We start from the raw sequence: 27,306 nt of genomic DNA on the forward strand, positions 1-27,306 counted from the left end.
ACTGACTTAAGCCACCCCCAGTCACATGATTGTCCAGCCACTCCCACCTGGTCACATGGTCAGCAAGCCACTCCTACCGGTCACATGAGCATTAAGCCACACCTACAGTGTGGCAGTAAAATTTTTGGCAGCCCAACACTGCCTATGGGTCTTTATGGCTGAGAGGAACCCAGGACATCCACCAACACTCTACATCTTGGTGCAGAGATGCTGCAAAGACAGCATGATGGTGAGAAGGATATTGGTGATCTTGAGAACCTCAGAAAACTAAGATGGAAAATGACAAAATATAAGCCTGAAGGGCTGAACCTGCTTTTTGGAGGCTGCACCAGAGCATATTGTTAAGCTGCGATGTCCTGTTAAATCTCCATAAAGGCCTGAAAACTGGAGTACAGTATGTGTAATCTTGCTATAAATTGTAATAAAAATTACTCAGTAGACACGGTATTATGGCCATTAAGTTCATGGCCATTGCTGTTGTGTACATAAAGTTTTATGGAACAAATTGAGCAGGGTTTTGGGGTTTTTTTCTCCCCACTCGGAAGCAAGCTGCTTTTGATTTAAACTTTGATTGGTAATTGTCAAGTATTTTCCTAGCAGTAAGTCTATTCATCATGACGCTTTAGTAGAAAAAGAAGGAAGAATGGAAGGAAGGAAGGGAAGAAGGTTTGTGTGTGTTTGTGTGTATTTGTGTGTGTGAAAGCCCTGGATATTTTCTTCATGCACAAAGAAAACTTGCACATATTTTTTTAGCTATAAAAAGATTTTGCTTGGGTGTCTCCAAAGCACTTGATTTGTCACAGGTATATTATTTGGAGCTCAGCATAGTATCTACTCTCACCGGGTTTAGTCGGGATACTTCATCTTTCCTGGTAGATATTTTAAAGAAATATTTGTCTGTTTATTGTGATATTAATCTGTTATGCTCCTCAGGGAATCCTGGCGCTATGAGTTACAAAGAACATTATTTTTATCCTTTTCTCCCCCCTGCATTTTCCCTCTGAGCCTAGCAATGAAATTCTCCCTGTATTTTATTGGGGTAAAAGTATGGAATTAGACCAAGAAAAATGGCTGGTAGATTTTTGTTCTGGGCTAAAGTAATGGATTTGCACTGCTTAACTTCCAGAAAATCTTGATTTTAATACAGAAAAATCTGCTCATTGTAGATAATTTGGAAAGATAATTTGGATACATCAAATATGTTAATTAAGATAACGGTTAGATTGAAGGGTAGAGGGAGAAGGAGTCACTAGCAACATATAAAGTCAAAACACCCATGATTTATTCAGCATTCTTCTACTGAGCTGCAACTATCTGTCTGTTTTCTAGGTATCTTGGTTACTTTAAGCTCATGCTTTAATTTAGGCACCCTTTATAAAAGTCAAAAGAATCTCAGGGTTTCAAAACCCTACTCCATAGAGGGGCTGCACGCACCCCCAGCCTCCATTTTCACTGGCGGAGGGCTGTAAAAAAACCCTAAAAATAAAACTAAAGGAGAAATGTTTCCCCTTTTGGATTTGAGCATGCAAGAAGAGATTAGAAAGGAGAAAGGGAAAGACAAAGAAAAAGGAAAAGGAAAGATGGGATGAAAACAAGAAACATAGAAACATAGAAACATAGAAGTCTGACGGCAGAAAAAGACCTCATGGTCCATCTAGTCTGCCCTTATACTATTTTCTGTGTTTTATCTTAGGATGGATATATGTTTATCCCAGGCATGTTTAAATTCAGTTACTGTGGATTTACCAACCACGTCTGCTGGAAGTTTGTTCCAAGGATCTACTACTCTTTCAGAAAAATAATATTTTCTCATGTTGCTATTGATCTTTCCCCCAACTAACTTCAGATTGTGCCCCCTTGTTCTTGTGTTCACTTTCCTATTAAAAACACTTCCCTCCTGGACCTTATTTAACCCTTTAATATATTTAAATGTTTCGATCATGTCCCCCCTTTTCCTTCTGTCCTCCAGACTATACAGATTGAGTTCATTAAGTCTTTCCTGATACGCTTTATACTTAAGACCTTCCACCATTCTTGTAGCCCGTCTTTGGACCCGTTCAATTTTGTCAATATCTTTTTGTAGGTGAGGTCTCCAGAACTGAACACAGTATTCCAAATGTGGTCTCACCAGCATTCTATATAGCGGGATCATAATCTCCCTCTTCCTGCTTGTTATACCTCTAGCTATGCAGCCAAGCATCCTACTTGCTTTCCCTACTGCCTGACTGCACTGTTCACCCATTTTGAGACTGTCAGAAATCACTACGCCTAAATCCTTTTCTTTTGAAGTATTTACTAACACAGAACTGCCAATACAATAGTCAGATTGAGATGAAATGAAATGAAAAATAAAGAAAGAATGAAGAGGGAAGGAAGGAAGGAGGGAGGGAGGGAGGGAGGGAAGGAAGGAAGGAAGGAAGGAAGGAAGGAAGGAAGGAAGGAAGGAAGGAAGGAAGGAAGGAAGAAGGAAGGTGTTCTGCCGGGCTCTCTGGTAGAAGCCTCCCGAAAATTCACGGGTACAAATTTCAGACACACACATGTTTGACAATTCAAAACAATGTCCTTTATCACAAAATTCAAAAGAAACAAAGCACCCTTTCTGTATTGCAAAGAGCACTCTTCCCCAAAACAACCTTATTGGCTGTACAAGTCCCTTAATCAGTCCTTAAGTACTTAACTAGTAGCTGTGAAGAAACGTCACAGCCCTCCTTCTTCCTATGAAGTGAATCCCACACACACTTTACTCTGCTTTGGTGTCAAAGGCATGAAAAATCCACAAACAAAGTTCAGACACAGCGAGGCACAATCCTGAAGAACTGCAATCAGATAATCTTCCACAATGGACAAACTAGCACGCTTCTATTTATAGCAGCAGCTCTAATTACTGGAGCCCCACCCAAACACAGGTGGCCTCTCTTATCTCCTGTAATATTTCCTCAATTGGTCTCTTCGATGCATAAGTCTGCGCCTGCGTGGGTCTAACACTTCGTCATCCGAATCGACCAAAGATAATGGTGATTGGCTTCCTGGGCTGTGTGCCAAGCCCCCCTCTTCCAAGTCACCCCCACCTTCTTCTTCATCAGAGGAAACTGCACTCCCTGACTCTGCGGCAACAAAACAGGCCTAGGACATGTACACATTTCCCCTGCCTCCACCTCCACATTCCCTGGGGCAGAAGCTAGGCCAGAGCCAACCACAACAGAAGGAAGAAAGGTAGGTAGGTAGGTAGGTAGGTAGGTAGGTAGGTAGGAAGGAAGGAAGGAAGGAAGGAAGGAAGGAGATTATAATGAGAGGGAGGGAGGGTTTAAGGGAAGTCCTGCCTGACCACTTGGACACCATAGGTGCCCCTGACATGAGTGACATTGAGCTGGCCACGCCTACTATGGCCACACCCATCCCCGCCCCCTGAGGTCAAACACAATCCTGATGCAGCCCTCAGTGAAATTAAGTTTGACTCCTCTGCCATAACGTCTTAAAAGATAATAAAGGGAATTCTAATTCTTAGAAGTATGTGTATTTATTGAGATGTTTAATGTAGATGACCTTCTTGGATAGAAGGTCATCATAGTGATGGGCTCAACTCTTTTTCCTTATTTTGGAAGTTCAACCTTTGCAACAATTTGCTAATTTATTTTTTTTCTTTTTCATTATTATTATTTTTGAATTTGTACACACATAGCACAAACAAACACACAACACACATTTGGGGTATTTATAACTCCATTTCTGTAAGAAGCCAACATCAGGTGTACCACATTTTTTGGAGTATAAGACGCACCTTAGTTTTTTGGGAGGAAAATAGAGGGGGAAATCTGCTTATCAGGTATTCATCTGGCTAGCATCCTTAGTCTGGTCTTATCCCTACTTGGTTAGGGCTTTAAAGAAAATTAATTTGGAGAGAGTAAGAATGAAAGAGCTTGTAAGCTGCTAAGAGCTGAGAGCATTGTTAGCACCTGGTTACATCGTTAACACCCGGTTAGGGCTGGAAAGAACCATTCCGAGCAAGTAAAGCAATGAAAAAAAAACCCCTGCACAGACTTAAGGCTTGGAAAACATTCTTTACAGAGAGTAACAATGAAAGAGCCTGCAAGGTAAGAGCTGGGAACATCGTTAGCACCTGGTTACATCGTTAGCACCTGGTTAGGGCTGGAAAGAAACATTCCGAGCAAGTAAAGCAATGAAAAAAAACCCTGCACAGACTTAGGGCTTGCAAAACATTCTTCACAGAGAGTAACAATGAAAGAGCCTGCAAGGTAAGAGCTGGGAAGATCATTAGCATCTAGTTAGGGTTGGGGGGAGGCTACATTCAGAGTATAAGATGCACCTGAATTTTCAGCTCTTTTAGGGAGTAAAAAGTTGTGTTTTATACTCCGAAAAATACAGTATATACATTTTATATTACTTTGTTAACGTTATGATTGCACATTCTTTATTTATACTGTGAATAAAGTTACTTCTATTATTAAACTTACAAACTGTATCCATATATAATTCATTTTATCATTTCTTTCTTTGAACTAATTATAAAATTTATTCCATATTTTGTAATAATCAGAATCCTCTTTCCCTTTCAATTTTCTTCTAAGCATATCCATTTCTGTGCAGTCAATAATTATTATTTTAATAATCATTGCCTCTTTCAGTATCTCTTCATTTTTCCATTTGCAAACTTATTAAGACGCCATCTGGTCCGATATCCAAGCAGCGAAGTTTTATTGTTGTTCGTGAGCAGATCGGATTTTGCCTGGATAGGTGGCTAAGCATGGATACACTTTCCTTGCCAACTAGTGGGTCCAGAGCCTCATTCCAATCAATGTTACCTGAATTACAACTGACTGGCGCTAAGGAATTTTAGGAACAATGCCTAGAAAGCATCGTCCTGTTCTTCCCTTCTGAATGAACAAAGAGAAGGATGCAGGGAAACAGATTGTTTCTTTGATATTACAGCCAAAAGGCTGTCCATCAGCCTGGTTGGAGATCTGAGCGGAAGAATGTAGAGAGATTCCAAGATTTAAGAATGAAATCAGTTGCCAGTTCAGAAAAACATGTAATTTTGCATCATAGGGTGGATCTACCAGTTTAGGGAAAATTGATGTTAAACATCTGCATGAGCACTCTGGTCAGTGATGGGCTCCTACAGGTACAGTCAGGTACGCAGAACAAGTAGAAAAAAAATGATTTTTTTTCTTCCCCCTTCTGGGCTCTGGGTATGTTTTTCCTATTGCAGCAAAAGAGGTTGAATGTGTATAATTTTAGAAGAGCTGTGTGTGTATACGCACATACAATTTAAATTTATTTATTAGATTGTATGCCGCCCCTCTCCGCAGACTCGGGGCGGCTAACAACAGTAAAAAGACAATATAAGCAAATCTAATATTAAAAGTAATTTTAAAAACCCCAATTTAAAGAACCAATCATACATACCATGCATAAATTTTATAAGCCTAGGGGGAAGGGAATATCTCAGTTCCCCCATGCCTGATGACAGAGGTGGGTTTTAAGAAGCTTACGAAAGGCAAGGAGGGTGGGGGCAACTCTGATATCTGGGGGGAGCTGATTCCAGAGGGTCGGGGCCGCCACAGAGAAGGCTCTTCTCCTGGGTCCCGCCAAACAGCATTGTTTAGTCGACGGGACCTGGAGAAGGCCAACTCTGTGGGACCTAACTGGTCGCTGGCATTCGTGCGGCAGAAGACGGTCCCGGAGAAATCCTGGTCCGATGCCATGAAGGGCTTTATAGGTCATAATGTATATTTTTATGTGCCTGTGTGTAATATGTATGTACATATATGGCATATATACATAGAATTAAACTGTATATTCTGGAGGTTCAGTAATAGTAAATAGATAGGGAAATTGTATCTCTTTGAGGCGAGGAGAGGCCAGGCACCCTAACCCAACCCAAACCTTTGATGTGAGTGACGTCAAGTTGGCCACCTTTTTTTTAAAATTTAACTTTTATTTATATACATAAAAAGATACAATACACAAAACAGCACAAAGACATTTAAAACAAACAAAAATTGGATGAAAGTGTAGCATATCCTAAAAACGGTTCTAACTATATTAACATAAATATATTTTATAAAAAATTATATTAACTATATTTTTAAAAAAGTTGGCCACCTTTAAGCCATCCCTGTGTCAGCGTTCTAAATAGCATCTGAGAAATAAACCAAGTCCCAGTCCAATTCTCTCAATCAGCGCCTGATTTATTAACAGAACCATGTTAGCTACACCATTGTCATTCCGATTCTGAGTACTTCCCAGAATCCCACCTAGGTTAAGATTCATCTTACATCCCCCACACCCACAAGTTCATCACGAGAGCCAGTCTGTGTGCAAGGGCTTATCAACTTCCTCTTCTCTTCAGTTGAAGCAGAACAAATGGTGACCTTGGCTTGGAGAAAGGAATCTTTGGTTGTGTCTAGTAACTTTCCCCTCTGACTACTCACTATCCCTCCCATCCCCCCTTGCGTTGTGTCAGGCTGAACTCTTTAACTCCACATTAAGACTTTGGCCTGACACCCCGGTCACATGATAATCAAGCCACTCCCACCTGGTCACATGGCCAGCAAGCCACACCCACAAAATAAGCCACACTCACAGTGTTGTAGTAAAACGTTTTGCAGCCCTTCACTAACTCTGCTGATGCACAGTGTCATTCCTTTTTATCTTTTGGGCATATTTCTGAAATAAATTTTTAGAACCTTATTTTTTATTTTTATTTTTGCATTGATGGAAAGAAAATCCATCTAGTTCAGTTCCAAGCTGGGAGAAAGACACTGGAAACATGGAGGCTGATTGGAAAAAGGGTTCCATGATGAAGCAGAACCACCAAGCGCTTGGGTGGTTCTGGGCAGAGTTGAGAGTGAGAGGTTTTTATAGCTTCCCTTGGGTTTTGTGCAAGAACATGTATTCTATTGGCTGTTGTCAGACTCCCATTGGGGCTATGCAGGGGTCATAATAGCCTCTATAGGTTGTCTGAGAAGTTTGGTTGAAGTTTCTGAGAGTGATGCAATGTCCTTAGGAGATTGTGAGCTCTGTGTTTTAGTGGGTTAATCCTATTATGCCTTTACGGGTCATGTCTTAATCCCTTCACCCTGGAGCTGACGGTCTTTTGTTTTGCACATAGACTGGCCCAATCTTTCTCAACAGGCACAAAAATATCTACTGGGGGCAGGGAGATTGATTCTGTTTCTGTCTTTTAGGAAAAACATGTTTCTCCACTTTTCATTTACAGAAGTATAATATTCTATTTTTTTCAATATTCCTCAAAATATTTCTTTCTTCTTGGGGATGGGGGTAGCTTCCCACAGCATTTTCCTTCCTTCCTTCCTTCCTTCCTTCCTTCCTTCCTTCCTTCCTTCCTTCCTTCCTTCCTTCCTTCCTTCCTATAAAAACAACAACATAGTTGGAAGGGACCTTGGAGGTCCTCTAGGCAGGAAACCCTACAGATGGTTATCCAACATCTGCTTAAAAGTTTCCAGTGTTGGGGCATTCACAACTTCTGGAGGCAAGCTGTTCCACTGATCAACCGTTCTGACTGTCAGGAAATTTCTCCTTTGTTCTAAGCTGCTTCTCTCCTTGTTTAGTTCCACCTATTGCTTCTTGTTATACTCTCAGGTGCTTTGGAGAACAGGTTGACTCCTTCTTCTCTGTGCAACCCCTGAGATATTGGAACACTGCTATCATGTCTCCCCTGGTCCTTCTTTCCATTAAACTAGCCATGCGCAGTTCCTGCAACTGTTCTTCATATGTTTTAACCTCCAGTCCCCTAATCGTCTTTGTCGCTCTTCCTTCCTTCCTTCCTTAGTTCCTTCCTTCCTTCCTTCCTTCCTTCCCTGGCTGTGCATCTACAAGGTACCACCAGATGAAAATATTTAAGGGAAGGGATCTGGAGTGTATATCCCCTATCTGACCTTGTAGGATAGTCAGTTACCCTCATGTAGAGGCAGTCCTGCAAATATATTGTTCCCATGCCATTTAGGACAACTAGCTGACAACTAGCACCTTGTATTGCACCAGGAGAGCAAATGGATAAGATTTGTTTCCATTCTATTTGGTCATGCCAAGGCAGTTTGTGGGAATTAATCATCCCCATGGCTGTTAGCGAAGTCCATAATGATGTATTAAGCATTGTGATGCCTTAAGTTCATTATCATTCATCATCTCTGATCCACAGCAATCATGCTAATTTTAAAATTCAGGGTTTGGGAGTACCTTGCTTTGTTTCTATTTTCCAAAGCTTATCTTATTGAGTTGTGCTGAGGATCAAGTTCTACCTAAAAACTGGCCCATGGCAAGACAGAATTACTTTGTTCCATAAAATTATTCAGAGAATAATTATTCCTTTTCGATAGATGAGGATAAAATGGTAAGCTTCTCAAGATCTTCTCAAGAAGTTCAACCATTGCTGTGAAACTTAAACCCACAGTTTGTGGATAGATCCCAGCTGACTATCTCCAAAATATTGTACGTAATCATTGCTCACAATTGAAACTGGCCCATTTTGTAGTTACAGTTTTCTTCTTGTGGTTAGCACTTGATTAGTATCCTAATACTGCCATTATTAATTTAGGGAGGGGAAAAAGTAGCCCAAACACTTTATAGAATTTCGCCTTTCATTATTCTGTCAGTGTAAGAAATAGAAGATTTCCCATAGGTTGTAAATTATATTCATGATATCTTTAGTGCTTTCTTGGATATCTGAAAAACGTGCAAGCCCAAAGATTAATCAAACTGTCCAAATACAAATCCAAGCTGTTTATCTTAACTTTCAATAATGCCCAGAGGATTGAAGGGAAGTACATAAGAAGACAGGAAAACTTTTATTATTATTATTTTTTTTACAAAAGACAGGAAAACTTTTATTATTAATTTTTTTGTAAAAAAAAATTCTGAAATGAGTGTTCTTGAACAAAATACTTTTCTCTGAAAACAGAAAAAGAAAAATAGTATTTTGTTTCTGAGGCTGAAAATTGTCCTTTATAACCTGAATGCCAAAGCTTTGTCTACCAGAGAGGATGGGAGGAGCGCAAACTACTACAAATCCTTGGCAACCTACAGTGAACAATTTGGAAAAATGCTGGGAATTGTAATACAAGAAATATCTAAAAGGTTATGGCTGGCCTAGAACACAAGAAACCTATGATGCTAGGATTTGATTTGATTTGATTTGATTTGTATGCTGCCCCTCTCCGTAGACTCGGGGCGGCTAACAACAATAATAAGACAATATAAACAAATATAATATTTAAGTTAATTTAAAAACCCTAATTTCATAAACCAATCATACATACAGACATACCATGCATAATTTTTTTGTAAGCCTAGGGGGAGGAGAATATCTCAGTTCCCCCATGTCTGATGACCGAGGTGGGTTTTAAGGAGCTTACGAAAGGCAAGGTGGGTGGGGGCAACTCTGATCTCTGGGGGGAGTTAGTTCCAGAGGGTCGGGGCCGCCACAGAGAAGGCTCTTCCCCTGGGTCCCGCCAAACGGCATTGTTTAGTCGACGGAACCCGGAGAAGGCCAACTCTGTGGGACCTAACTGGTCGCTGGGATTCGTGCTTATATTCAGGTGTGTCTTATACTCCAAAAAATACGGTAAACTAATGTATTACTAATTGTGTTTATGCATAGAAAACTACTCAACTAATGTTTAGCACTATCTTGGCATTAGAGATGATTCGTCAGAACTCAAGAGGGGTTTAATTCATCCCATTTGTGGCTACGTCAAAACTCTAGGCTGATTCCGCTCTTGATTCCATCACTAGGTTCTGCCACTCCTTCTCCTAATCAACTCTGCATCCTCAAACTATTTGGACTTGCCTACTGAGAGGAGGGACCTTGGAAGTCACAAAAGCCATGCTGGCAAAACTCTTGTGTTGTATTGTATCCTCCAGCACATCCTTCTTGTACTACCCATAAAAGTAGAAGTGGGGAAGATTGGATGGTGTTGGAAGAACACCAATCAGAAGTGCACAGGCAACTCCAAGGAGGGTGCTGGGAGAATAGAAAAATCCAATTATGCAAAGCCACTTCATCATGTTCTGTCAGCTGAATCGGCTTATTAGTAGCTTAATTAGAAACTTTGGTGTCATTTCACGAGGTAGGTTATTGATATTTATATCATGTATAAATATCACGGGCACAATCCATTACGGAGGATTAAAGGTAGATGTTTAAAGTTTTCACGTGTATTTTTTCTCCCTTCTTGCTAATGTAGAAAAGTATAAAAGTGGAGCCCAATAGGGACCTGTGGTTTTGAACTTCATAAATATTCTGGAGCATAGAAGGGATGGGATGTAATACCAGATCATTTCTGGGTGTTAAAACAAGATGGGATCCCCCCCCCCCCTCCTAAAAGAAAGAATTCAAAACAGCAAGAGTGCAGCGGACATGAGGTTGGCAAATGAACTGTGCTGAAAACAAGCTTGATGCAATGTACATTGAAACAGTTCAAACAGAGTCTGAGCTAATGACGACTGACTTGGAAACCTGCTTACTGTTGTGAGTGGTCCTCGACCAACTCTGGTAATGATGGATCCTGAGAAGGATGAGCCGGGCTCATCTTGGTATCCTGGGCCCGTGGTTTTGGAGAGTAGCTGGTGACCTGAATGAACCTGAAAGACCATCAGAGGTGGCAGATATGCCAATGACAGTAGCAGTGTTCCCTCTAATTTTTTTGGGGGGTGGGCGGAAAAGTATAGTGTCTGAGCGGCACAGAAACAATGAATGAATGAATGAATGAACGAATGAACGAACGAACGAACGAACGAAGGAACAAACAAACAAACAAATAAAAAACCCACCCTGTTTTGCCTCAGAGAATTTCAAAATAAAATACTGTACTGTGTGTCTATAACAGTGAGCTCATAATAGGGCAACTCTATCAATATCAAAATGCCACTTAAATAGTTGAGCTAGTTTCAAACTAGATTTTGATTTTCTTTCTCTCTTCCTTACTCCCATTCTTTTTCTTTCTCTTTTTCTTCCTCTCTTTTTTCTATCTGTTTCTCTCTCTTCCTCTCTCTCTCCTTCCCTCTCACTCTTTCCCTCTCGGCTTCTGGGCAGGTTTGGAAAATTCTGAGTTGATGATGATTTTTAAGTGAGCGATTGCTCACTGCTCAGCTTAGAGGGAACTATGGACAGTAGGGTCTAGTAGTGAGTAGCAATGAAAAGAAGTCTGCAAGGTGGGAAGAGCTGAGAAGATCATAAGATTGGTTGGTTGGTTGGTTGGTTGGTTTATTTGTTTATTTGTTTATTTGGTTATTTAGTTAGTGATTTAGTGATTTAGCTATTTAGCTATTTATTTAGTTATTTAGTTATTTAGTTATTTAGTTATTTAGTTATTTAGTTATTTAGTTATTTAGTTATTTATTTAGTTATTTAGTTATTTAGTTATTTAGTTATTTAGTTATTTAGTTATTTAGTTATTTAGTTATTTAGTTATTTAGTTATTTAGTTATTTAGTTATTTAGTTATTTAGTTATTTAGTTATTTAGTTATTTAGTTATTTAGTTATTTAGTTATTTAGTTATTTAGTTATTTAGTTGTATGCCGCCCCTCTCCGAAGACTCCAAAGTTATTTAGTTATTTAGTTTAGTTATTTAGTTATTTAGTTATTTAGTTATTTAGTTATTTAGTTATTTAGTTATTTAGTTATTTATTTATTTATTTATTTATTTAGTTAGTTAGTTAGTTAGTTAGTTAGTTAGTTAGTTAGTTAGTTAGTTAGTTAGTTATTAGATTTGTATGCCGCCTCGCTCCTCAGACTCAGGGCGGCTCACAACAACAATAAAACAGTGTACAATGAACAAATTTAAAAGAAAATATCTAAAAACCCATTATTTTAAAAACATACAACACAAGCATACCATACACAAAACTATATAAGCCTGGGGGAGATGTCTCAATTCCCCCATCATGTTAGGGCTGGGGGGGGAAAGGCTTCAAAAAAAGCTACATTCAGAGTATAAGATGCGCCCAAATTTTAGGGGAGTAAAATATGTGTCTTATACTCCAAAAAATATGGGTATTTATTTCCATGACTGACATGATAACAGTGTTCCAATATTTGAGGGGCTGCCACAAAGAATAGAAGGTCAGTTTATTCTCCATAGTGCTTGCAGGCAAGGTAACAAGCAATGGATGGAAACTAATCAAAGGAGAGAAGCAACCTAGGACTATCTACAAATTTTCTGATAGCGAAAACTATTAATGAGTGGAAGGACTTGTCTCCAGAAATTGTGAGTGCTCCAATACTGGAGGTTTTAAAGAACAGATTGGAAAACAACTTGTCCGGAAGTGTTGTACATACTCCTGGTCAGTTGGAGGATGTTGAAGAAATTGAGGACTCTGATATAGATAGTGTTTATGAATTAGTGGTGGGCCCAGGGTTACAGGTAGTAGAACAGGAGGGAGGCCAGCAACAGGATGGGGCTATGAGTCCAGAATCTAGCGAGGAAGAATCAGACGTTCGCTGGGTAAATCCTAAATTCAGAAGGGTCCAAAAACGTAAGGAACAGGTGTTTGGAAGAAGATATTAAGGGGAGGAATGGGTTAAATACTGTAGTGATGTATTTGGTACATCAGGGGGTCAGTGGGGAGTGGAGTTTCAATGTTGCAGAGTGAATGATGGAAGGTTTCCGTTCTGCTTCCAAGCAAGCAAAAGCATTCTGTGTTGATTTACAGTCAGTTCTGCTGTTTTAGAATCATGCTGTGAGTACACAAATCTTGTTAACTGGAGAAGGCTAGAAAGAATGCGAGGAATGCAAATGAGAAAGATAACGGGCTGAGAGCAATGTGCTAGAATGAACTGTATTTGAATCCGGAAGAGAAGAGAAATAAAAATGGAGATTCTTTGTTTATTTATTTATTTATTTATTTATTTATTTATTGGATTTGTATGTCGCCCCTCTCCGTAGACTCGGGGCGGCTAACAACAATAATAAAAACAGCATGTAAATCCAATACTACAACAACTAAAAACCCCTTATTTTAAAACCAATCATACCTACAAACAAACATAGCATGCATAAATTTTATAAGCCTAGCAGGAAGGGAATATCTCAATTCCCCCATGCCTGACGGCAGAGGTGGGTTTTAAGGAGCTTATGAAAGGCGAGGAGGGTGGGGGCAATTCTAATCTCGGGGGGGGAGTTGGTTCCAGACTACCGGGGTCGCCACAGAGAAGGCTCTTCCCCTGGGCCCCGCCAAACAACATTGTTTAGTTGACAGGACTCGGAGAAGGCCCACTCTGTGGGACCTAACTGGTCGCTGGGATTCGTGCAACAGAAGGCAGTCCCTGAGATAATCTGGTCCGGTGCCATGGAGGGCTTTATAGGTCATAACCAACACTTTGAATTGTGACTGGAAACTGATTGGCAACCAATGCAGACTGCGGAGTGTTGGTGTAACATGGGCATTTTTGGGAAAGCCCATGATTGCTCTCACAGCTGCATTCTGCACGATCTGAAGTTTCCGAACACCTTTCAAAGGCAGCCCCATGTAGAGAGCATTACAGTAGTCAAGCCTCGAGGTGATGAGGGCTTGAGTGACTGTGAGCAGTGACTCCCGGTCCAAATAGGGCCGCAACTGGTGCACCAGGCGAACCTGGGCAAACGTCCCCCTCGCCACAGCCGAAAGATTTTTCTCTAATGTGAGCTGTGGATCGAGGAGGACACCCAAGTTGCGGACCCTCTCTGAAATACTGCATTTAGTAAGAGTTATTTGTAATTGCTAAAGTTCTAACAGAAATCAGAACAGGAAGGGGATAAGGTTTCCCTTCCTGAGTGGTAGGGTGGAGTAGAAAACCTCCTTTCAACTCTGTTATTCTGTTAAGAAGAAAAAGAGTGTAGGAAGAATAGAAAAACACAATGAAAGGCACCCTGGCCACACATCAAAGAGAAGCGCTTCTTCGGAAAATGGAATTGGCAAATGTAAAATACTGCAATAATGACCACAATTTGGAGAGTTTTAGAAGGATATCATTGACCTTTGGAAGGATATCATTGACCTCAGTGGATGAAAGGAATTGCTCAGGGCTGTTAATGGGGCAGGAGAACAGTTCCATGTAATTTGGCACTTGGGCTGACTGCTGACATCAGATGCAATGCAGGTGCAACATCAGCTGCAATTGGCTGGTGCAGAACTGTATGACAAAATAAATCAAAACAACAGCTAGATCCTTAAGTAAGAAAAGAAAAAAAATATGTGCATATGGAGTCCCTGAGATATTATGTCTTGGTACCATCACTTGGTCAAAATATCACCTAGAATAGAACGTAGAACAAAGGACATAGATCATCAAAGTTGGAAAAGTTCTTGGAGGTCTTTAACAGTTCATTAAACTCCCACCTGGTAAAATGGCTGGCAAGCCACTCCTACCCAGACACATGACCATCAAGCCACACCCACAAAATAAGCCATACCCACAGTGTGGCAGTATAAATTTTGGCTGCCCATTACTGCCTACATGGCTTAGGACCAGATTACTTACAGGACTGCTTTCTGCCACAACCAGTTAGGTCCCACAAATTCAGCCTTCTCCAGGTCCCGTCGACTAGACAATGTTGTCTGGCGGGGCCTAGGGAAAGAGCCTTCTCTGTGGCGGCTCCAGCCGTTTGGAACCAACTCCCTCCAGAGATTCATACTACCCCAACCCTCTTGGCTTTTTGCAAGTCCCTGAAGACCCATCTTTTCTGGCAGGCGGTGGGAGGGGGGGCATGAGTGTTAAGAACCAACTCCGGCCAAAGTTATGAATGACTAAACTCAGTTGATTGAATGTGGATGATTGTGTTTTTTAGGAATAATGGATTTTTAGAATTTGTAGTACTTTTACTATTAGATTTCTCACGTGTTTTGTATTTGTATTTATACTGTAAGCCACCCTGAGTCAATTGGGAAGAGTGGCATAGAAATTTATTTATTTATTTATTTATTTATTTATTTATTTATTTATTCATTCATTCATTCATTCATTCATTCATTCATTCATTCATCCAATACACAAATACATAGGAAGAAAAATAGACATGTAGTAATATATATAGGGGTAAAGTGAACTTAGAGGAGAGGATATATGAAAGAAAGAAAATATATATGATAAGTGAGAAAGGAAAGACAATTGGACAGGGGATGAAAGGCACACCAGTGCACTTATGTATGCCCCTTACTGGCCTCTTAGGAACCTGGAGAGGTCAATCGTGGAGAGTCTAAGGGAGAAATGTTGGGGGTTAGGGGTTGACACAATTGAGTCCGGCAATGAGTTCCACGCTTCGATAACTCGATTGTTGAAATCATATTTTTTACAGTCAAGTTTGGAGCGGTTCGTATTAAGTTTGAATCTGTTGTGTGCTCTTGTGTTGTTGCGGTTGAAACTGAAGTAGTCATTGACCGGTAGGACGTTGCAGCATATGATCTTGTGGCCAATACTCAAATCGTGTTTTAGGCGCCGTAAAACTATAAATTATAAAATATAAGCAAACAAAAAAACAAAAAAAACTTCTGATGGCAATCTGTTCCACTGGTAGATTGTTCTTACTGTCGGGAAATTTCTCCTTAGTTTTAAGTTGCATCTGTCTTTGATTAGTACCTTCCTTAATACTTAATACCTTCCTTAATACTTAATACCTTCCTTAATACTTAACACCTTTCTACTTGGGAAGTCATTAAAAAAAAAACCCTCTTTACATTAACTTTCAGACCTGTTAGATTGCATTTAAAATTCAAGATTATTCTAGCTGCTCCCTTTGGCAAAAAGTCAGAAAAAAGCTTGCTTAATAATTTTAGTAGAAGCAAATGCTTCTTACCTACCCACCCACCCCATTCATACATTGATTTGGCTGATCGTTCGGATTAATGTTATCATTTCTTGGTAGAAATCTGCTCACCTAGAATCCAGGGATCGCTCCCGCCAACACACTTTCTTCCTGATCCACAAACAATTCATTTTGGCATCGGAGGGTTAGAAGATAATTTCCTAGTGTTGCAAGATTCGGAGCTTTTTAATATGCCTTGTCTGAGGAATTTCTGGCAAGCAGGCCTACCGAAATGGAAGACTTTTCAGATCTCCTCTAGGAGCTCAGCTGGAATTGAGATCAAAACCTGCTAGCAATTTAAATTGCGGGATTTTATGGAAGATAAAGTCATTGTGTTTTGGGTTGAGTTTTTAATACAGCACTCGGTTATTTAGAATTTTAGGCTAATCTGTTTGTTTGACTGTTGTCATCCAGGTCTCAGATCTGGGTTTATGGATTATAATTCTCGGCCTCCTTTACAATTTCCCTTTTGTCATGGAAACAACTTAGATTAGATTAGATTTATTGGATTTACAGTGATACCTTGTCTTACAAACTTAATTGGTTCCGGGATGAGGTTCTTAAGGTGAAAAGTTTGTAAGACGAAACAATGTTTCCCATAGGAATCAATGGAAAAGCAATTAATGCGTGCAAGCCCAAAATTCACCCCTTTTGCCAGCCGAAGCGCCTGTTTTTGCACTGCTGGGATTTCCCCGAGGCTTCCCTCCATGGGAAACCCTACCTCCGGACTTCCATTGCTAGCAAAGCACCCGTTTTTGTGCTGCTGGGATTCCCTTGCTGGGATTCCCCTGCAGCATCACAAAAACACGGAAGTCTGGAAGTGAGGTTTCCCATGGAGGGGAGCCTCAGGGCAATCCCAGCAGTGCAAAAACAGGTGCTTCGCTGGTAACAGATATTAATCTACGGAGAGGGGCGGCATACAAATTTAATAAATAAAATAAATAAAATAAACAGAGGTCCGGAGGCGGGGCATCCCAGCGGCGGCGGTGGGTTTGTAAGGTGAAAATAGTTTGTAAGAAGAGGCAAAAAAATCTTAAACCCTGGGTTTGTATCTCGAAAAGTTTGTATGACGAGGCGTTTGTAAGACGAGGTATCACTGTATATGCCGCCCCTCTCCGTAGACTCGGGGCGGCTCACAACAATGGTAAAAAACAATACATAGTAACAAATCTAATATTTAGCAATCTAAATTACAGTTTTAGGTTAAAAAAATCCAAAAGAAGCCCCAATATATAAAAAACAAGCACACAATCGAATCATATACAGAAACTACATGGGCAAGGGGGAGATGTTTCAATTCCCCCATGCCTGACGGCAGAGGTGGGTTTTAAGGAGTTTCCAAAATGCAAGGAGGGTGGGGGCAATCCTAATCTCTAGGGGGAGCTGGTTCCAGAGGGTCGGAGCCACCACAGAGAAGGCTCTTCCCCTGGGTACCGCCAGACAACATTGTTTAGTCGACGGGATCCAGAGAAGGCCCACTCTGTGGGACCTAACCAGTCACAGGGATTCGTGCGGCAGGAGGCGGTCTCGGAGATATTCTGGTCCGATGCCATGTGGGGCTTTAGAGGTCATAACCAACACTTTGAATTGTGACCGGAAACTGATCGGCAACCAGTGCAGACTGCGGAGTGTTGGAGTAACATGGGCATACTTAGAGAAGCCCATGATTGCTCTCGCAGCTGCATTCTGCACGATCTGAAGTTCCCGAACATTCTTCAAAGGTAGCCCCATGTAGAGAGCATTACAGTAGTCGAGCCTCTAGGTGATGAGGGCATGAGTGACTGTGAGCAGTGAGTCCCGGTCCAGATAGGGCCACAAGTGGTGCACCAGATGAACCTGGGCAAACGCCCCCCTCGTCACAGCTGAAAGATGTTTCTCTAATGTGACCTGTGGATCGAGAAGGACGCCCAAGTTGCGGACGCTCTTCGAGGGGGTCAATAATTCCCCCCCCCCCAGGGTAATGGACGGACAGATGGAGTTGTCCTTGGGAGGCAAAACCCACAGCCACTCCGTCTTATCCGGGTTGAGTTTGAGTCTGTTGACACCCATCCAGACTCCAACAGCCTCCAGGCACCGGCACATCACTTCCACTGCTTCGTTGATTGGACTTGAGATGTAACTCAAAGCAGATATTATGGAGTGCAATGTAACAGCAGCTTGATAAGCTTTCTCAGCAGAGTATTTGTGTATGTGTGTGAGGAGCAAGACCTATTCACCTTTGCTCATCGAAAACAACTTTCAAAGAACTTTGCAAGCAGAACCCATCTGCATAGTACTTTGAGTTAAGAAATGTGAAACATGATAATCCCTAATCCCTTATCAACTGGTCCGCACATTTTTAATTTGCAATGCAGTAGGAGATTGTGTATATTTTCTTTTTTGGAGGGGTTAAGGGTTTTTTATTTTTCCACTGAAAAAACATGTATAATATCATATACCTTCCATCTGTATTACAACACAATCCATTTGCTTTTGGTATTTATCTCCTCACAAATGCTGCCTCCTTTTCTTTGGTCACCTGAAAAATCAAATATAAAATTTTCCAACATCCTTGTTGAAATTTGCAATGCCATTAGCTAACAGTACCTCCTGCTACCGCATGAATCCCAGTGGCCGATAAGGTCCCACAGAGTTGGCCTTCTCCGGGTCCCGTCGACTAAACAATGACGTCTGGCGGGCCCCAGGGGAAGAGCCTTCTCTGTGGCGGCCCCGGCCCTCTGGAATCAACTCCCCCAGGAGATTAGAACTGCTCCCACCCTCCTTGTCTTCCGTACTACTTAAGGTCCCACAGAGTTGGCTTTCTCCGGGTCCCGTCGACTAAACAATGACATCTGGCGGGCCCCAGGGGAAGAGCCTTCTCTGTGGCGGCCCTGGCCCTCTGGAATCAACTCCCCCAGGAGATTAGAACTGCTCCCACCCTCCTTGTCTTCCGTACTACTTAAGACCTACCTATACCGCCAGGCATGGGGGATTTGAGACATCTTTCCCCCAGGCTTATTATAATTTATGTTTGGTATGTATGTGCTGTTTGTTTTTTAATTATGATAGGGTTTTTAGTTTTTTTAATATTAGATTTGTGCCATTATAATATTATTTTTTATAGTTGTTGTGAGCCGTCCCGAGTCTTCGGAGAGAGGCGGCATACAAATCTAATTAATAATAATAATAATAATAATAATAATAATAATAATAATAATGGTGGGTCTTGAGTAATTTGCAAAAGACAAGGAGGGTGGGGGCCATTCTAATCTCTGGGGGGAGTTGATTCCAGAGGGCCGGGGCCGCCACAGAGAAGGCACTTCCCCTGGGGCCCGCCAAATGACATTGTTTGGTCGATGGGACCCGGAGAAGGCCAACTCTGTGGGACCTTATCGGCCACTTGGGGATATGTGGACTTCAACATGGGGAATTCTGGAAATTGGAGCCTACATATCTCAAAATGGCTAAGATTGAGAGACACTTACATGTTCACACAGCACAACATTAGAGTTGTTCCAGAACCTCCCAGCAATTTTCTTCTCCTCTTTCCTTCTACACAGCAGAAGGTTAATATTCAGCATTCAGGTCCAAGAAGCGATAATCCTACAGCATTAACAAGCTTACTGCATAATTAGTTGCATAATTCGGAAAGGGCAAGATAATATAGCTGCCATTTTAAAGTCACAGCTAAGTGATGAAGTTGATGGAATATCGTTTGCAAATAGACCTCAATGCTGAAGGTTGCGCTTTGCCTTTAATTTGCTAACGGAATATTGAAAATTGATGCCCTCCTCGTGCTATGAATCAAGGGTTTCTAACCCCATTCCACAGCAGGACATGGGGTGTGTGAAACCCCAACAAATCTAAAAATCCATGATTTGTTTTGAGGTTAGTTTAGGCAATTGACATTATTGACCCAACCTATTAAAAAAAACATTGAGATTGCCTTTAAAATGTGAATGTTTTAACCTTCTAAGGTTGGCTCGATCTGAAATTTTTCATTCTAAGTATGAGTTGAGTTTAATGGTAGCCCTCTAATGTTATCAAATCATAGAAACTCACAGATAGACTATATGGGAGGAAAGCAGACAACACTGGGGGATTTTAGTTACAATTGAGCCATTTGTATTGCTTTGAAAAGGTTTCCACCTGTGTCCAACTCTAGGGAGTGGTGCTTATCTCCATTTCCTAGCTGAGGAAGCCACAGTTGTCCAAAGATACTTCCATGGTCCTGTAGCTGGCATGACTATTGTTCTATCCTGGACCTATGCAGCTTGAAAACAAAGGAGGAATCCAAATTCACGCATGTGAGTTCATCTTGGCAGCTTCTCAGTGAGAGTAATGAACAGATAACAGTTCCGCAGCTAGGCTGCTGCCAAAGATCAAAGCTAATTGTGAATTCCTTCATGGGATAAGGAGCCTCCAGTTTCACAGAATTACTTTTACTGTTTCCCAGAATCTCTACAGACACGGCATTTTTACTCCAAGGATTTTAGCAGGAAAATAACAGTTGGCTAGAGTGATCTGGCTAAAACCTCAAACATCATCCGACTCCATTGCAAAATGTTGAAACTCCACCCTGAATTACCCATACACCACCCTTAAATACCTATAGGGAGTGGTCCTCAGTTCCCTAAAGTTAACAAACTACAGACTACTTCCTTTTCCCATACAAGCATTCCTGTCTTTTTCTTAGCCTTCTAAAGCAGGCATATAAACTCCTGATAAGGCTCCTGATCGAAACATTTAAATATGTTAAATGGTTAAATAAGGTTCAGTAGGGAAGTGTTTTCAATAGGAAAGTGAACACAAGAACAAGGGGGCACAATCTGAGGTTAGTTGGGGGAAAGATTAGAAGTAATGTGAGAAAATATTATTTTACTAAAAGAGTAGTAGATGCTTGGAACAAACTTCCAGCAGACATGGTCGGTAAATCCACAGTCACTGAATTTAAACATGCCAGGGATAAACATATATCCATCCTAAGATAAAATACAAGAAATAGTATAAGGGCAGACTAGATGGACTGTGAGTCTTTTTCTGCTGTCAATCTTCTATGTTTCTATGTTTCTATCTTCCTCCTCCCTCCTCCTCCTCTTCCTCTGGTGTGGCCAGAACATATCCAGCTCATGGGCCAGGAGTTTAATAGCCTGATTTAGATCAACTACTGTAAATATTTGTGTGGTTTGAATATTTGCATTGGACAACTGTTATTGTGGACCTGTACATTTTTAACTAGTTGCAGATGTATTAAAGCCCCAGACACTCGAGTGAAGTTTATTAGGAGGTGATACTCAGTAATGGGCTGCTGCCATCATGGTGCCCCCCCCCCACCATGATGGCAGCAGCCCATTACCGAGTATCACCTTCTAATACCACAGTGGGGGTAGTACGTTTATGCACAATTTATTGAATATTTGTTGTTTATTTATTTATTTATTCTTTGTCCAATATACAATACATATGGAAGAGAGTAGGCATTAAGTAATATATATAAAGATAGAAAGTAAAAAGAAGAGAAGTAGATGGGGGGGAGAGAATATATATGATATAAGAGATAAGGAGAAAATATATATATATTAGTTGCTTGCGCCTTTATCCCCTCACTTTTTTCTCTTATTATTTTCTCTAACCCTGTCTCCTCCCGCCATAATACTTCTTTATTCTCCCTTTCATTTAGATATTTACATATTGCATTTATTTGTAGCCACCTTCCCTTACCTAACCACCATTCTATGCGATTTCTACTTGGCCTGCCATCCTTCTCGTATAAATGTTCTATCTTAGTTATCCCTCTTCCCTTCAACTCTCCTATAACCCTGTTTAAGTTAATTTCGTTTTCTCTATTTATTACATAAAGCGATGACAGTTTAGATTTATATAATCCTATTTTCCCTTGCCATTTTTTCCAAATTTCCATAGTCCCTTTCATTGGGCCTATTAATTTTCCTATATCTCTCCTATTCCACTTCCTAAAAATTAATTCTCTATTATTCATCCCGTTTATCTGTTTTTCCAATTTCGCCCATTTATTTTCACTTAATTGCAACTCCATTAACCTTTCCATTTGAAAAGCTTCCCTATACAGCTCCAAACATGGAACACCCCATCCCCCCTCTTTTTCATTCGCAATTAACCACTTTTTTCTTATTCTTGGTCTCTTATCTTCTTCAATCCAATAATTTAATTTTTTGTCCCACTCTTTAACCTTACATACCGATAACCCCCCCGACAGCACCTGAAATAGGTACATCATCTTGGGAGCTATCATCATTTTTAAAGCTCTTATTTTAGAGAGTCTCCTTAGCTTTTTATCTTTCCAGCTCCTCATCTGTTTCAACATTTTCCTCCATGTTATTCTATAATTAATCTCTTCCATTTTCACTGGGTTTTTTAATAACCAAATTCCCAAATATTTTATTTTTTTAAGTCCTAATTTCAACCCTGATTCTTTCCTAATTTCTATCTGTTCTCTCGGATCTGTATTTAAACACATAATCTCTGATTTTTCCATATTAACCGACAGTCCCGATTCCTGCTTAAACTCTTGTAAAATGTTTATTATACCTTTAATCATCTCCATCGGGGTCTGGGTCAATATAATTGCATCATCTGCAAATAAATTTATTTTCATTTCTAATTTCCCTATTCTATATCCTGCCCAAGTGTTATCTTGTCTTATCTTATTAGCTAAGATCTCTATTGCTATTACGAATAATTTTGGAGACAGAGGGCATCCCTGCTTGGTGCCGTTTAATATTTTAATACTCTGCGTTCTTTGTCCATTCACTCTTATATATGCTTCATTTCCTTTATAAATCTCTTTTATAGTTTCACAAAATTTTTCCCCCATATTTAATTTGTTACATAATTTATATAAATAACTATGGTTAACTTTATCGAACGCTTTATAAACATCTAATTTCAAAATTCCCAATTTCCTTTTAGTAGCGGTAGCATGGTGCATCACATTCATTACATTTCTAATTGGTTCACTTATTTTCCTTCCCTTCACGAATCCATATTGATCCTCTTCAATTATTTTTGGTAAAATATTTTCTAATCTATTTGCCAGTATTTTCATAAATATTTTATAATCCTGATTTGCCAAACTGATCGGACGGTAAGACCCAGGCTCTCTTAAATCTCGACCCATCTTCGGAATGGTAACAATTTCTGAAAGCTTCCATGTCTGAAGTAGCTGAAGTAGTCGTTGACCGGAAGGACGTTGCAGCATATGATCTTGTGGGCAATACTTAAATCGTGTTTTAGGCGCCGCCTTCCTTCTCTAGTACCTTAGTATGATCTTTAATTACTTTTAAAATAGGAAATAATTAAATAGTATGTTTTTACCCATAAATGCTTTAATCATTTGAATCATTATCTAGACCTGAACTTTGATAGCAATTGAGGGGCTGACACAAAGAAGGGGAGGGGGGATCGTTTTTTTTCCCAAAGCACCAGAAGGCAAGACTGTATTTCTGGCTGGGAACAGCTTGGGAGCTAGACAAGAATAAGAAATACATTGACGGCATACGCAGGATAGAGGGACCGTTCCCATCTTAATGTGGTTACAGAGCAGTATTAAATGTCACCGTGCCGTTGTTAATCAATTGTGTTTCCTTGATTCCCAGCACAAATGGATCCTCGCGGCCTGTTTCCCAAACAGATTAAAAGCGACAGCGACGATGATGATCTACCCAATGTGACTTTGGATAGCGTGAATGAGACTGGATCCACTGCCCTTTCAATAGCCAGAGCTGTTCAAGAGTAAGTATGGAGTCTTCAGGCTGATGCCAAAGTGGGAGTACTGTCAAGAATAAACAATATTCCAGGTGATATTCCATGTAAGGTAAAAGAAGGTTGTGAATATGTAAAGCAGTGATAATGCTGAGTCACAATGACTCAGGCTGCAACATGATTGGGCCAGAGCATTATAAGAAGGAAAGCACCTTTGCAGTGGGTGTGGGTTTTTTTGGGTTTGTTGGATAGTTGGATGATGGTTTAGTTTGTGGTCTAATTGAAGCATTAAGTTTGATCTGTGTACTGGTGGTAAGATAGTTAAACCAGAGTTAGCATAATAACTAGTTGTAAATAGAGTTTGTTATATCTTCATGTGCAAAGTTAAAGTGAAGTATATTCTGTAAATAGAAGAAGAAGAAGAAAGAATTTTTTGACTACACTGAAGAGTAAAATTATTTAAACCTGTTCTTGCTGAACTGTCTTCATTATTTAGTTACGTTGGTTCCTGAGTTCCTGGCTCAGCATCTGTCTACTTCCTAAGCACTTGCTTTCAAACGCAAATTTTCTGGACAAGTTCCCCAAAATGTGTTATTCAGTAGACAGCCAACCTCTGATTGGCCGGGCTTTCTTAGAGGTGGGTTTTAACCCTCTGCGTGCACAGAGGGTTAAAAAAAGAAAATGGTGGCAGCCAAAACCTTGCACTGCCACTGCTACCAGTTTTCCAAACCACTGGATGACAACGCTACCGGTAGGCCCAAATTGGCTCTAACCAGTAGCATTTCACCTCTGGCCTGGGCCAAATTAAAGATGATTTCTGGTAGATCTTTTCTGCTTTGCAAGGAAACATTTTGGGGTTACGTCTTTCTTCTTGTTCTTCTTCTTTGCCTTGAGTTGTTTTATTGGAAATGAAATGTACCTCTTCCAGAATACAAAGGCTTTTTTCAAAAGTGTCCTTGAAGGGTTGGGGAAAAGGTTCTTCCGTGCATCCATCTGAGGAATTGATTGGATTCATTGCAAAGGAAGTCCATTCTTTCTCGAAACCCTATCCATAGTTCCTGCTTGGATAGATGGTGCAAATACTCAGTGAGGCTTCACACTGATTTACCATCAGATCACTTTATTAGCAGATGATTAAGAGATTATTGGGGGCAGTTTCATACTGTTTTGCACATAAGGCTGAAGAAGTCTGATTTCTTTTAACCAGGTTATATTGAGCAAGCCAGAATGAGTATTTGAAGCAGGCAACAAACAGCCATAGTTGTTTAAGGCAATTCCTAGCTCTGTTTGGCTGGCACCCGTCTGGTTCTCCAAATTACAGCCTTGAGGATCAAAGGTGTGTAGTATTGCTCTGCCTTCTTCCTTTTGGAGACTGAATCCATTGAGCTTTCTGCCACGCCTCTCCTGGTTACCTCCCAGTTTGATTCAGTCTTGTATCCAAGAGAGATTTGTGTTTGAGCTTTTTTATTTTTTTATTTTTTTTATTTATTCATTTGTCCAATACACAAATACATAGGAAGAAAGATAGACATGTGATAATATAAAAAAGGGTGAAAGTGAACTTAGAGGAGACGACATATGAAAGGAAGAGAATATATAGGATAGTTGGAAGAAAGGGAAGACAATTGGACAGGGGACGAAAGGCACACCAGTGCACTTATGTACGCCCCTTACTGGCCTCTTAATCAATCGTGGAGAGTCTAAGGGAGAAATGTTGGGGGTTAGGGGTTGACACAATTGAGTCTGGTAATGAGTTCCACGCTTCAATAACTCGGTTGTTGAAATCATATTTTTTACAGTCAAGTTTGGAGCGGTTCGTATTAAGTTTGAATCTGTTGCGTGCTCTTGTGTTATTGCGGTTGAAGCTGAAGTAGTCATTGACCGGTAGGACGTTGCAGCATATGATCTTGTGGGCAATACTCAAATCGTGTTTAAGGCATCGTAGTTCTAGGATTTCTAGGCCCAAGATTGTTAGTTTGAAAAGAAAAGGAGGGGTTTTTTGGATTCTCAGAGCAGGAAATGAAATTACTGGATGTAAGTTGCACTCTAATTCAGACATCCAAGTTGGATGTGATTTTTAATGTTACTAGGGTTTTTAGAATTATTAATTGAATTAATTGGATTTTAGATATTTATATTGTACATTGTTTTTTGATATGTTGTGAGCCGCCCCGAGTTAAGGTGAAGGTGTCTGTCTTCAGGAGTAAAAGAGAACTTGACAGCCAGATCCTGGAGTCAGATAGAATCCAAGACTAGCATGAACAAGAGATGTTGAGATGTTGATGTTGATCACAGTTTGAACAGAGTTGTAAAACCTCTTAAGAAATCATGATCTGTGATAGAGAGGATCCAAATCAGCTAAACCTAGGTCTTGAAGAAGCTCACAAAAAGCACACACACACACAAATAGTGAAAGCAGAACTACTGTACTTTGTGATTGTGGTGAGCTGCTAAGAGTTATGATATGGGGCTATGTACCAACAAAACACTGTAAAGAACTAAATGGAGTTAAGTTGCTCCAAGTCTACTGCCTCTTCGAGTTTTCCATCTGCAGAATCGCTTTTTCGTGTTTCCTTCCTAGTGTAAAAATAGCTATTTCTATGCATCGGCATGCAATGTTGCTGAACTATGGACGACCCTCCCTTGCCTCTGCATGTGTGTTTAATTCAGTGCATGATCAGAGGCATTAAAATGCTGATGCTAGCAAATGTTCCTCAAGAAACAAAGGCAGGAATTTGTCCTCTGCAAAACAATCTGAATTTAAAAGATCGAGGCAGAGTAAAGCCAACGGGACCGAGCAGGGAATTCGGAGGAGATCTGTGCACCAATTGATCAGCAGCATTGTACCTTTACCTTCAGTGATGGACTAGCAAAATTTTTACTACCACACTGTGGGCGTGGCTTATGCATTTTCTTTCAACATCTTTGAGTGCAAATTGGGTGCTCTGGGGTGGAGCTCCATTTTTGCTACCCCACTGAGTTCTCCCCAGTCCAGGCAGTAACCCACCCCTGCTTACCTTCTATGGGTTCTGGAAGGAAGACAAGGGTAGTGTCATGCCCCCATCAGAGCCTGAATCTTTGGGGGAAGATGAGCTGGAACCAGCAGTGGGCCACCATTCCTGGCACTACTGGAATGGCCCAGGAGCGCGGGAGCGCATGCACACCTGGCACCCACACTCCTGGTGCAGGATTTGGCTTCTGCACATGCACAGGAGCCAAATCTCATAAGAAGAAGCACGTGTGTAAGATTTCCAGGGATTTTTTGCTTTGGCGCATGCGCAGAAGCAAAAAGACCTGGAAAATAGGGAGACAGTCGCTGCTCGCAGAGAGACAGAGCTCAAGTGAGGAGCAAGGACCACCCCGTCCTGATCCAAGAGCTCAGAGAGTGGAGAGAAGGCGTGAACAGTGCAGACTGAGTAGCCTATTCAGGAGAAGAGTTCCCCACCCATCTTCACAAGGCACACCCGGGGAATGAGACTTAAGGGGGCACTGTGGGGAGGAACATTTGTCGGGAACAAACGCTGAAGTTCCTGAAGAGTTACGTGCCGATGTTTGAATTTTCCTAGAGCCTTTGCATTGTTTCTGGCATTCTGGACTAATTAGCTCAATTCTTTACTTCCTAAACTCTGTGATTTATCCTGCTAGATTTTTTTATATATACAGTGGTACCTCATCTTACGAACGCCTCTTCTAACGAACTTTTCAAGATATGAACCCGGTGTTTAAGATTTTTTTGCCTCTTCTTCCGAACTATTTTCACCTTAC

At 40.6% G+C, this 27,306-nt stretch overlaps 1 protein-coding gene across 3 annotated transcripts in view; it reads left to right on the forward strand.

Moving 5' to 3' along the window:
- The window catches only part of KLF12 (KLF transcription factor 12), a 291,072-nt gene that overhangs the window by 174,983 nt on the left and 88,783 nt on the right, over positions 1-27,306 (forward strand). For all 3 annotated transcript variants that reach the window (XM_070751354.1, XM_070751352.1, XM_070751353.1), the window contains exon 4: positions 23,436-23,571. In XM_070751354.1, coding sequence (XP_070607455.1) covers positions 23,436-23,571 — 136 coding nt within the window. The remainder of the gene's footprint in view (positions 1-23,435; positions 23,572-27,306) is intronic.

The sequence above is a fragment of the Erythrolamprus reginae genome, chromosome 4 (genome assembly GCF_031021105.1).
Source record: "Erythrolamprus reginae isolate rEryReg1 chromosome 4, rEryReg1.hap1, whole genome shotgun sequence".
Taxonomy (NCBI): Eukaryota; Metazoa; Chordata; class Lepidosauria; order Squamata; family Dipsadidae; genus Erythrolamprus; species Erythrolamprus reginae.